Below are 13,147 nucleotides of genomic sequence, written 5' to 3'. Positions count from 1 at the left end.
TCGTTTGATCCGTTTGTAAATAAATCAAATGCTTGCATCGCTGCATGCTGTGACATCAGAATTACAAAATGAGTGTGATTAAAACAATTAGTTTGAAAGAGCGATACTGGCTGCTTTGGGGGAAAAGGTGACATCGTGTGCAACGTGTTTTAGAAGTAGCCCAATAGCTACAATTTATTTTCTAAAGGGGCTGAATATTATTTGCGACCGTTTACTGTGTTAAAAAACTAGCTGGCTCTGTCTCCCTCTTGGTTCAACATTCTGAAATCCCGATTTTTAAATAAAATGATCGCATCAACCCCTGAAAGAAACCCCAGTAGATGCGTAAAAACTAGTTACATTAAAACTAGTGGTTTGATTAAATGAAACGCTTGTGAACAGGCTGAAATTACCCGTACAGAAGAAATTCCCACTTGTGCCGTTTTTAAAATAAAATGCTTGCATCGCTGCATGAGGAGACACAGTGACGGTCCTAGCCTGTTTGGCGCCCTGGGCGAACACTCCCTCTGATGATTCTCATGTATCCTGAATGTTTCAGGATACATGAGCTGCCATTATCCAATGACACATCTGCTTACCTGTATCTTTTGCTCATTTCTCCTCCTCTTCTTTTCTCTTTTTTCTAAACTGAGCACCTGATGGCTTTGAATTTTTCTTGTCCATCTTCAATTGGCTTCAATTTTGCACTCCAGTATGAACACCCATCCCCCAACTCGAGGATCACCACAACATAACCTAATAAACCTACGCCTTATTTCACAGATTTGCTTTGTCTAGAGTTTATTTCTGGGATTTCACACAACCCGGGATTCAAATCATGAATCCATAATGGACTTGGATTTACAATATTATGAATGAAATGTGCTGTATTTGGAAGCAGGGCAAACCGTCCGTGTCGCCCGTATCAAAAACCGCTACTGGCTATAGCCCTGCCCTGCTGCATCAGTGACAACTTGTTAGGTGGCTCTTCCACCTGTGAGCAGCTCTCAGGAGGGAGAGCAGATAGTTTTTGAGCTTAACTGAGCAGCAACAACTCCACAAACCAGAGATGGCAGAGTTAATTTTAAAGTTTTTTTCTTTGCTTTTTTTGTCATCGTGTATCTTGATTATTTTGAATTTATTAGACAATAGGATAAAAAGCATCAGGTGGGTTGTGTTTTTATATGTTGACTCATGAAAAACCTATGATTGATTTAATCTGTTTACTGGTAAATTATTTTTTTATTTCTGTAAAGTTTTTCAAAGAAACACACACTTGTCTCACTAATTATCTTATGTTGCTTCTGTTTCCCTTTTGATTCAGCTGGTCAACCTTCATAGAAATAGATGACAGTGAATCGGAAGACTTTGTGCTTGAGAGGTACAGGGCATACTGGGAAAGAAAATTAAAATCAGGACCACCACATCCTGACTTTGAAGCAGAAATAGCAGAAATAGCAGATTCAGCAAAAAACAACACAATACAACGCATTGTAGCTGAGACCCCCATGGCTCTCCTCTACAAAAAAGACTTCAAGAAGCTTCCTCGGTGGGATTTTGAAGATGTTTACAGCAAAGATACTCAACATAGACGACCAGTAAGCATGTTAAGACAAGATATAGTAAAAACAGTCGAACGTATTAACTTTATGGATGTGAGCCAGCATAGCTGGAGTCATACCAGCCATCTGCATGATGCCTGACATTTCAGTTTCTGTCTTTTTGGCTTCTTGACGTATTGCTTTTGCTTTTTCATGATTTGTTTCAAGTCATTCATTTTTAACTTGTTTCATCATTTCATATTTTTTTATGATTTTCAGACATGTGCTCAGTCTCTACGAAACACTCAGGATGAGAAATTCAAGAAGGCTTTTCTTCCTAACATACGTTTGTTTCTGCACAAAGACAACATTAACATGAGCGAGTGGAATCGCCTTTCACATTTCAACAGTCCTTTTGGGTTTATGAACTACAAATATGATGGTAGGTCTTTATGAAGCTGATATTGGGTCAGTATTGTGTGCCAGACTGAAGAATGACAGAGTAATATACATCTATTCTCTGACTGGATTTTTAAACACATATGTAGTTTTATGAGATATGTTTAAACAGCCAATGAAATAACAGCACGTCAATGCATTTAGGAATGGATGAATAGAAAAGATGGCGTGCTGATATAAACCTAACTCTGGACTACTTAATAAAAAAAACATGAAGCAATTATTTTAAGTGAGATACAGTTAAAATATATTAATTCAAATATTTATTTATTCAAATAATTAATCATTAAGGAAAATGTGATTGGTATAAACTGAACATATACCAATCAAACAAAAGCTTACATTTAAAATCTACTTAACTAATCTAATTAACTAATGTAAACAGATTAGTTAAAGTATGCATTTTAGGCATTTTTTGTTATTTTGAGTGAATGAAGACTTATGAGAGACAATCGAGCGACTGTTTTGGTAGTCGCTCTATTGTAATTTAACAGAGAACTATTTTGTCTGGAAATTTTCAAGTGCCGAATTTAATGTGGTTCGATATGAAAGAGTTTACACATCATGAGAGTGTTGGGATGAATCATGCTATTTTTCAGGTGATGTATTATATTTTCTGATGGTGGCTATAAAGATTTAGTTGTTAATATCCATCGATTCAAACTATATGCTACCTGCATCATATTGTCTTGTTTGAGACATCGTTATAAAGACATACATCTTTTAAATATGAAACATTAGTTTAAAGCAAACTAACAAACCTCTTCTCTACTCATACAGCAACCATAAAACAATCACAGAATGTGTATTCATGTTTTTCTTTTGGTTTGCAGATGTGATGGATTCAGTGAAGCTGATTCCAAAGCCAAATAAGCCACTGCTTCTCCCAAAACCAGGTGGTGATGGCTGTGTGCGCTGTGCTGTGGTAGGTACTGGAGGAATCCTGAACGGCTCAAAGAAGGGAGTGGAGATCGATGGCCATGATTACGTTTTTCGGTAAGACAAAAAAAACCCAAGCAAACCTGTTTGTTTTGTTTGACAGGCACTAGGCCAGGGGTCAAATTCAAATTCAAATTCAAATTTTATTTGTCACGTACACAGTCATACACAGTACGATATGCAGTGAAATGCTTAGACAACTGCTCGTGACCTAAAGAAAAACAAAGGAAAAGGCTATGAATAAGATCGGAAATAAATATGAAAAATTAAAAAGGGTAAATTTAACTAGGAAGGAACAAAATATAAATTAAGGTTAAAAATGAAATAACTGTACAACACAAATTAGAATGAAGGGTAAATTTAACTGGGAAAGAATAAGATAAACTAGAAAGCGAAAATTTAGTGTGCCTATGCCGCTGCCAATGAGTGCAGTTTGCCATTCATACGGCTCAAAAAAAAAAAAAAAATCCAAATAAGGGTAGACAGGCCGTACTACTGCTGGCATACCACTAGAGTGAGCCAACACACCACTAATTAAGTGAGTGAGCCAACACACCACAAGTTAAGTTTCACTTCCCTTCCCATTCATTTCAATAGGCAAAAACTAGCATTAAAATATTCATATTTAAAAAACTATAGAAGTAATAAACACCAAAAGTCATAGCACACCATTCCAGCTCCAGCCGCACAAAATGATATAACATATGTGAACCTTGTCTCAAAACTGTGCGGCACATAAGCGTGGGAAAATTTTCACTAAAATATTAATATTTAAAAAACTATAGAAGTAATAACCACCAAAAGTCATAGCAACTCATTCCAGCTCCAGCCGCACACAATCATATGTGAACCTTGTCTCAAAACTGTGGGGCGAGTTTCAGGCGGAATAATAATAATAATAATAATAATAATAATAATAATAATAATAATAATAATAATAATAATAATAAATCCGAGCAATAGTAATAAGTGTGCCTTTTGGCATAGGCACACTTAAATATATAAATTAAAGTTGAAAATAAAATAACTGTACAACAAAATACACAATACACAGTATAGAACTATATAAGAATGTATGAAGAAATATAAATAAATAAATATATACACAATAACAGCAGCTGTACAAGTATTAACTGGAAATGAAGAATATAGTGACCAGTGTTGTGCAATCCACATTATGTCTTGTGCAGTGCAAATATGCTTAAAGTGATTTAAGTGATGAAGTGAAAACAATGTCCAGATTGTCCAGTGTGTGTAAGAACTATATGTGTGGGTCAGTACTGTGTAGTGGTGTGATTGAGAGACCGTATCGCCTGCGGGAAGAAGCTCCTCCTCAGTCTCTCTGTGTTGGTCTTCAGGGAGCGGAATCGCTTTCCTGACCTCAACAGAGAGAACAGTCTGTTGTTGGGATGACTGAGGTCCTTCACGATCTTCCTGGCCTTGGTCCAGCACCGCCTGCTGTAGATTGAGTGCAGGTCAGGGAGCTCGGAGCGGATGGTGCGCTCAGCTGACCGCACAACCCTCTGTCGAGGGTCAGCAACCTTTAACACCCAAAGAGCCATTTGGACCCGGTTTCCACGCAAAAGAAAACACTGGGAGCCGCAAATACTTTTTGAAATCTAAAATGAAGATAACACTGTATATATTGTTTTGTTTTGTTTTTTACCTTTATGCTTTGTGTGAACAACTAAAGTAAGTAAAGTTTATTTATTAAGTGCTTTTCACAGACAGGCAGTCACAAAGCGCTGGACACAAATATTAAAATAAACAATACAATCAATAGACATTATACACAATGTAAAAGATCAAATGCAAATAATGTAAAGAATATAAAATACGTAGATCAACAAAAAGCTTGTTTGAACAGAAATGTTTTTAACTGCTTATTAAAAGATTCCACAGAGCAACTAAGGTGTGTTTCTTATGAAATCCATGAAATGCTACAGAGAAAATTACATTTTATTTATGTAATTAACACATTTTGAACTCTTAAAGAAACATAACAAAAGGAAAGACACCCAGCTGAATTAAAATGATCCACACATTTAGACTTTTCATCACCACTTTACGGTAACATACTGGCGTCACTGTTGCCAGCGTCATACCGTGACGCCGTGTTACGGTAGCTTACTGTTCTGCAGGATGATACCGTTTTTTGCTGGAGTAGTATAATACTCTTGGACAAATTATGGCGACAGTGACGCCAGTGAGATACCGTTATGTCGTAAATTACGTCAACAAAGTAACATCATACTGTGATACTACCGTTTATTCACGGTATGTCACTGTAAGCCCGCTGCAAGGTAATAAACTGCAACATATTAACCAGTAACTCACCGTTATCACGCATCATCAGTACCAAAAATATTCATCTCTGCTAGAGGATACCGTGTCCCAACAGGCGGTCATTTACTGTTTAACAGGTAATTTACCGTAATTTCAGTTAACAGTAACATACTGTAAGAGACTGGAGGGTTCCAAAAAAATTGGATGGATGGATAGATAGATACACACACACACAAAATATAATTCATGTGCTTTACACCACTTTATTTCAATTCTGATTTTTCCCTGCTGAAATACACATTTCCAAAATCAAAAACTGAAAAGAACTGAAAACATATTTTCATTGAGGAAGCACTTGTTTTTACTAAACCATGTAATCCATTATTTTCTCAGATGGTTGTACAAACATTAACGATATTATGTCATATCCATATCATGGCAGACAACATATGCTCAAGTGTTGGGTTTTCTTAGTTATATTTTTTAGGGTCTTAAACCTACAATGTGAAGTGCCTTGGCATTCATTTTGGTGGCACCATACAAATAAACTGAATTGTAATGAATATAATATCAAGCCCCACACTTCTGCCTTTATATACACTTTGTCCAAAATACTGGCTCACACCACCAAATCATTGCACAAAACAGGGTCCACAATGACATGGATGATCGTGTGTGGTGTGAAGGAACTTGACTGACCTGCACTGAACCCTGATCTTGCTTTGTGGACTGAGTTCATTGATTTGTAGGGTGAGCCAATACATGTGACAATTAAAGTGTAAGTAGCTGAAATAATTTTTAACAAACGGGTAAAAGAAGGAAAAAAAATCAAAACTGTTGCACTCAAAAAACCTATTGGACAGAGACAACGTCTTGCAAGATGGCAAGAGAGCTTGTCTTCATTGTTGCTGGTCTTGTGTAAATGTCCAGAAAGCATGGGCCATGGATCATCTGTGGAGACATGGGTAACAACACATTGGTCACTTAAATTATACAAGAAATTCACTAAAAATGGCAAAAACAGTTACCTAATTTGAAGTTCTCCACTCAAATTCGGTAAGCCGCTGGAGGAAAGTTGTGACATGAGGGTTAATGTGAACAACCTTTCGCTTTACAGTGGTCCCAGTCCTTCTGCTTGTCCCACACTTGGAGGTACATTTTGTTCCCTCTTCAGGGTTTATCCTTACAAAAAACCTTGCACACGCTGACTCCTGGTATTCCAGGTTCAATACATAGAATGAACCAAAGAAGATTACACGCCCCTCTGGACTCACCATCCAGCAGGTGGCGGTCATTGAACTTTGTCCTTAAATGTATAGGGGCAACATGTTGTCATTATGCAACATAAAATAATTTCAATACTTCACTTCTTCACACTGTCTAGATAGTCATAAAGCAAATAGCTATGTACAGTTAATTATTAATGGCCTTATGTACATAAGTCCATTTTAACATATTATAATTGTACATAATTGGGAATTATTCTGCACCTTAAACACACCTAACAAACAGTCAGCCCAGTTAAATTACCGGAGATGAATCAACTGTATGGTTATTTTGGAGTTTATAGTTTGTGCTGCTGTTAAACTTTACAGTATTGACTTCAGTATTCCTGCTGTTGGTGTAGCTAGACTACTATGTTGATCAGTAATATGTAATGTGAAATTTGATATTGTTACTTTGCTGGATTCACTGAGACACATGTCCAACAACCTTGGTTTATAAAGGAAATTACATACATTTGAGCTAACAAAACAGAGACTGGATACCTGTGTCCACGAAAAGCTCCTGTGCCAAACAGAAATTTTAATATGGTCTAATCAGCTCTATTTCATAAATGACTTCTTACCAAGAATAATCAGCCTTGGGGTGCTTGGCAGGCTTTTAACGTGCAAACTGAACAATATAAATTTGCGTGCACTGAAGCCACAAAATTTAGAAATACACAAAGTTGCAAAAAGTTCAGTGACCAATTACCTTTCCTAAATGACAAATGCAATGCAAAAAATAAGAGTATTGTCAATAGGGACCGATTCCCAGTTTTTACATGATCAAAATTATTCACAAAAGGCTTCAGTAAACAGAAAATGTGTGCCGACAAGAGAACAGTGCACAAAAATAAAAAGATATTTGAGCTCGACGCTTTAATGGGTTTAACATGACTTAGTCAGCACTCCGCACCGTACAGGTAGTACAAGCACACCTTAAAACACTGACCAGCTAACAGCTTTAAGCATTTGGGCGCAACCTCGGTAGTTCACCGATACACCTGTTGCAAACGTCCAAGTTTCTATCAAGTCTCATAAATCCATCGGCAACTATTACCTAACTAGTCTTTTGAGTCTCCACATTCATAGATATTGACATTTTGTCTTAGCATTTGAATGAAAATATCCTGGTAGGGTAGCTTAAAAGTCAAAACAAACAGTAATAAGAACGCATTTCGGACTTCTCTCGAATAAGTGAAAAAAACACTTACCTTCACACTGATTAGCTGGTTCCGATCCAACTTTAATGTGTCCCATGTCAGTCCGTTTTAGGGAAAAAGTGTTAAGTGGTTTCATTTAATTTTGAGATGCCCGCATGGACGAGCAATTTGGAGTCTAGCAGAGTTATCACGAATAGCATATGATCTTCAGATATAATCCAATCAACCTTGCATTTAACCCGATTGAACATCCAGTTACCTCTGACTACTTCTAAGTTGCACATGTTAACGGTCTCATCATCACTCTGTGCTGCAGCGAACTGGATCTGTGGCACAGAATAGTTGATGGTGATGTTGTTCTCCTGCTTTGCAGCTTTGTTTGAGTCTGAATTGCGTCTTATGCTGGGCAGACACTGTGCGAAGAGAAGCAGATCAATATTTTCTTGTTGTTGTTATTTTTTATTTTTATTTTTTTTTTGCCTGGTAGTGACCGAAAGAACGAGATCGCGGATACAAGCGGCAGAAATGAGCTTCCTCCGAAGGGTGGCTGGCCTCTCCCTTAGAGATAGGGTGAGAAGTTCGGCCATCCGGGAGGGGCTCAGAGTAGAGCAGCTGCTGCTCCACATCGAAAGGAGCCAGCTGAGGTGGTTCGGGCATCTGACAAGGATGCCCCCTGGGCGCCTCCTGGGTGAGGTGTTCCAGGCATGTCCCACCGGGAGGAGGCCCCGGGGCAGACCCAGGACACGCTGGAGAGATTATATCTCTCGGCTGGCCTGGGAACGCCTTGGTATTCCCCCGGATAAGCTGGAGGAGGTGGCTGGGGAGAGGGAGGTCTGGGCCTCTTTGCTTAGTACAACTGCTGTCATTCACGAAGAATGGAGGCTTCCATATTCATTCACTTCTGTACTGGCTTTACTCTTTCGATAGTCTATGACTATATAAATCTCGTATCAAAGAAACTGTTGTATTGATTTTAAAAAAATCTAAATAAAATGTTTATAAAATTCCACAAAAACAACATTTTTGTTTATTTTCTAACTACAAAAAGTTGGAACAGGTAAAAAAAAAGGAAAATGAAGTTGGGCTAACCCCCCCCCCCCCCCCCCAAACAGCTAGCTAACAAGTCAGTGAGATAATTGGGTATAAAAAGAGCATCTTGAAGAAGATGGACAGCAGTTCAACAACATACAAAACACTAAGTCTACAAATTATTGGAAAAATGTTTCTCAACGAAAAAACATAAAAGGTTCCTAGACTTACATCGTTTCTATAGAAAAATAATTATTTAGTCATTATTTGAATTCAATTCGATTGAGATGTGAAATGATGAATAGGATAGAGATGACACAGAACACCACAGTACCAAATAGTTATGGAGGTTTATTAGAATACAGACGGATGATGCACAGTTGTAAATATGGACAACTCTTTTTCAGATGTGTTGATGTCATCAAAGTGTAATATTCTTCTTAAAATGGTACATTTTTTCTGTGTTCCATTGTGTATAATATGTGTGTTTATCCGATTTGCAAATAACTGCAGTCTGATACACTTTACACAATGTTCCAGCATGTTTCGAATTAGAGTTGCTTTATGATGATACTTCACATGAAATTGCTCACTGTCCCACAAGCAGTTTATATATGGCAGATATTTGTAGTCAACACCTAGACATTGGTATTGCACTTTTAGCTAGCAACAACTGATAAAATGTATTCTTGTCTTGTCTGGCAGGATGAATGGTGCCATCACTAAGGGTTATGAGGAAGATGTAGGAAACAAAACATCGGTTTACGTTCACACAGCCCACTCCATCACGACATCACTTTACTTGCTCAAGAAGTACGGGTACAAATCTGCCCCTCATGACGAGGTACTTAAACTTCAAAGACAACAGTGTTGTATCGTACTTATTTTCCCTGCACAGAATAAACATAAGGGCTCCCCTTTTCCTTTTGACAGGGTATAAAATATGTGTTGATTCCAGAGGGGATGAGGGATTTCCAGTGGCTAAAGGCTCTTCTGAGAGGAGAAAAGGTCTCTGCTGGCCCATACCGCAATAAACTGTGAGTATAAAATGCAAAAAAAAGAAAGAAAATTAATCAAGAAATGTTTTCACCACTTTCAAAAAGTTGCAATTATCCCATTAAGGAATTAAGACTCCAACTGTATTTGTTTACGTCTTGTTTTGTTTTTTGAATCATGATGTAAATGTTTTGTACTCCCAAACACATATGTTTGTTTATTTTTCAGTAAATAAATAAACACTATAACCTTCTATTTTTCTATTTCTATTTTATGGGACACATAATGATGCCACTGAGGAGAAAGTTATTAAGATTATTTGTACTATCATACATTATCCTTTACAGTATTTATACAACAATTGGACAAAATAAAATATTAATCAATACAAATATATATATTTAATCTATTAATTTATTCAAAGTCTGTTATCTTAGGTCAACACTGTAACATAATATAATATAGAAAAAAAAAGAAAGAAAAAAAACATGAATTTAACCAAATTAAATTCAACCAGTTGCCATTTGTTTCACAAATGCAAATTTTGAGTGTACATGGAAGCTTTACCTGCATACATATTAAATGTTTGTGACATGTAATTTAAATGTATCTTTCTAATATAATGTCTTTTACAAATCAAAATATCTTCTGTGGCATATATGTGACTAACAAGTGTGCCATATTTCGTCTTCTAACCTCACCAGACCAAGGACCTACTATTCAGGGCAATACAATGAAAGTCGTTTCTACGTTCTGCACCAGGACTTCCTCCGATATGTGCGGAACAGGTCAGCCTGCAATTAACACCCTGTACATAGTATTTTTGTTAAAAGGGCTATGAATAGTTAGAAGAAAGCTTTCATGGCTACTGGATGGACTCACGCGCAGACAGTTCTTTCTTTGAGAACAAAAGGAGATTATTTATTTACAACAGGGATCACCTCAGTGCTATATATATATGTGCAGTGAGTTGGGAGGGGGTCCAGGGAGAGAAGGGGGGGGGGTATCCACACACATGCTTCCTCTTCCACACAGTCACCGCCACAGCTCCTCCGCACACTCGCTCTGAAACTCCACACACGCTGCCACACCCGTTTGTTGTTTACAGCTCTACCCCAGGAATGCAACCTTGTTAGCTAATTCAACCATACAGTTGGGATTCCTATTAGAAATGAACAATAAGGATGAGAAACAAGCAAAACATCACTGGAATAACTGTTATAAGATTGTAACTCAGACATGAATGTCAGCATGAACAGTCCTTGAACAATGTAATTATACAGTACTTTCCCCATTTACTTTGAAAATGGGAAATATTTGCAGCAATTTATTGAAACATGTGCAAACATACATAGACATACAATATATTAGACAAAATATATTGGTACAATTCTAACCAATCAATGTTTGGTGTGACCACCTTTATTTTTCAACACAGTCTGAACTCTCTCAGACAAACTTTCCTGTAATTCCTTTAAGTGGTCTTCAGGAGTAGGACTCCAGTCTTCTTGAAGAACATCAAGTAATTTACACTGAGTAATTTTCTATGCATGTGTTCTTTTACAGTGTGTTTGGGATTTGGAGGTTGCCTATTCTGCTGTCATAGAAGTGTAGCTCATTTTCCCCATGTGTATGCTTAATTGATGCTTCTTCTTCACTCACAGGTTCTTACTGTCACCTAATCTGAATAAAACATACTGGTCTTTGGTCAGACCAACCAACGGGGCATTCACTGTCTTCTTGGCTCTGCACACCTGTGACATAGTGAGTTAAAACTACTTGAACTTTGTGTGCTTATTGCTGGTATTCACAGCTTTAGAAGCATTGACCTGGCAATTAACTCTAGAATGAGCAAGTCAACTTTCAGGAGCTTTCTCACACAGCCCAGATGAATCAGAAATAAGATGAAGAGTCAAAGACACCTTTCATGAAAAAGCACATTTTTACTCTGCAAGTTAAACAAAAGGTCCGCCCCATTGGGATTAATACAGTGCCACCCACCACATACTTCCCTTCATGAAACATAAGCGTTTTCACTGTTCTTGGTGTTTTAAATCCAAGAATAACTGGGATGAATCTGATGGATCCCAACCATCATAGCCTTTGCCTCTCTAACTTTGTCCTCAACCTGCCTTCCTCTTATTTTAATAAAAAGACACATACACACGTATAATCATAATATATTTCTCCTACTATTTCTCCTGCCTTTCTGTTTTCCTCAGGTCGATGCATATGGATTCATGACTGACGACTACGTCAAATATCCTAACTACTATGTTGAGAAAAACATGAGCAAAGTCATTTTCTACGCCAACCATGACTACATTTTGGAGAAGAATACATGGAAAGACCTTCATAACAGGAAAATAATCAGGCTGTTTCGAAGAACTGAGTCAAAAGCAAAGAACTAAAAGCAACGCTGACATGATCAAGATTTCTGATTACCAGATTTAAAAACAACTATGTGTACTTTCCAAAGACTGAGACAATATGTGATGCTCAGTTTTACTCATTATGGTAGCTGGTTTTATTTTTCTGCAACTCCTTTTGTGGTTTTATCAAAAGCAAAAGACGATCGAGCAGTAATATCTCATTAATGATGCAAACTAAACCATCCAAAGCAAAGACGCTATGATTATTATCACTCATGTTATTTTATTAAAGTGCATCTCTGTGGGTAAATTTCCATAGATTAAAATCAAGCATCGACAACAGCTGGGATTGAGTCAAGAGCATTAATGCAGATGAACTCTTTGCCTCTTTATTTTTACTATTGGTTTAATTTGGTCACATTGAAGGGGTTTTCAGCATAAATGGCAGTTTTATAAATTTTCTTGCATTTGAATACTTGATATTGTTTGGTTACTATTGGTTGCAGATTTTCAGTTTTCATTTATGCTTTTTCAGCTTATATATCAAATATTGACAAAAGAGTAATATGTAATCCAGGTATATCTGTATAATTATTTACGTCTGATGTGTTATTTAGCTTTAAGATAAACGCTGTTAATACCTGTTTGTGACAGCTGTAGTTACAGCTTTTACTTGTGGCACAATATCTTCATGTTGAAACCAAATAGCCAATTATATATTCCACCCCTGGAAAAAGGCATAATAACAAGATTATATTATTATCCTTTTTTTATTTGTTTGTTTGTTGGATTTTAGTGGTTGACTTTGCTTTTATAGTAAATTTAAATTTCTAGAGGTTTAATGGAGAAAAAAGCTGTGATTTTATTGTGGTGGTTTGTTTTGATGTTACAGTTTTTCTCTGTTATTTTATTTTCTTAATTAGTTCAAAAGTTGTATCTTTCAGAAAAATTATTTTTTGTGAAACACAAAATGTTCAGTCAAACACAACAAGTTTTGTATAGAGTTGTTTGATGTATCAATGACATCCAAAGACAGCTCAAATGATCTGTAACATCTGTGTACATTGTGCATGTAATTTTATGTAGGAAATAAAGCTGACTTTTGTGGGATGTGTTAA

The 13,147-nt window shown here is 36.8% G+C and overlaps 1 protein-coding gene across 1 annotated transcript in view; it reads left to right on the top strand.

Moving 5' to 3' along the window:
- LOC113028213 (alpha-N-acetylgalactosaminide alpha-2,6-sialyltransferase 1-like) overlaps positions 1 to 13,147 on the top strand; it is an 18,916-nt gene extending 5,769 nt beyond the window's left edge. The window contains exons 2-9 of the mRNA XM_026178297.1: positions 1,304 to 1,577; positions 1,800 to 1,962; positions 2,813 to 2,975; positions 9,367 to 9,505; positions 9,595 to 9,698; positions 10,362 to 10,445; positions 11,322 to 11,421; positions 11,880 to 13,147. Coding sequence (XP_026034082.1) covers positions 1,304 to 1,577; positions 1,800 to 1,962; positions 2,813 to 2,975; positions 9,367 to 9,505; positions 9,595 to 9,698; positions 10,362 to 10,445; positions 11,322 to 11,421; positions 11,880 to 12,068 — 1,216 coding nt within the window. The 3' untranslated portion in view covers positions 12,069 to 13,147. The remainder of the gene's footprint in view (positions 1 to 1,303; positions 1,578 to 1,799; positions 1,963 to 2,812; positions 2,976 to 9,366; positions 9,506 to 9,594; positions 9,699 to 10,361; positions 10,446 to 11,321; positions 11,422 to 11,879) is intronic.

Source organism: Astatotilapia calliptera, chromosome 8 (assembly GCF_900246225.1).
Source record: "Astatotilapia calliptera chromosome 8, fAstCal1.2, whole genome shotgun sequence".
Taxonomy (NCBI): domain Eukaryota; kingdom Metazoa; phylum Chordata; class Actinopteri; order Cichliformes; family Cichlidae; genus Astatotilapia; species Astatotilapia calliptera.
Note: the sequence above shows the minus strand (reverse complement) of the source record. Positions and strands in the feature narration are given on the sequence as shown.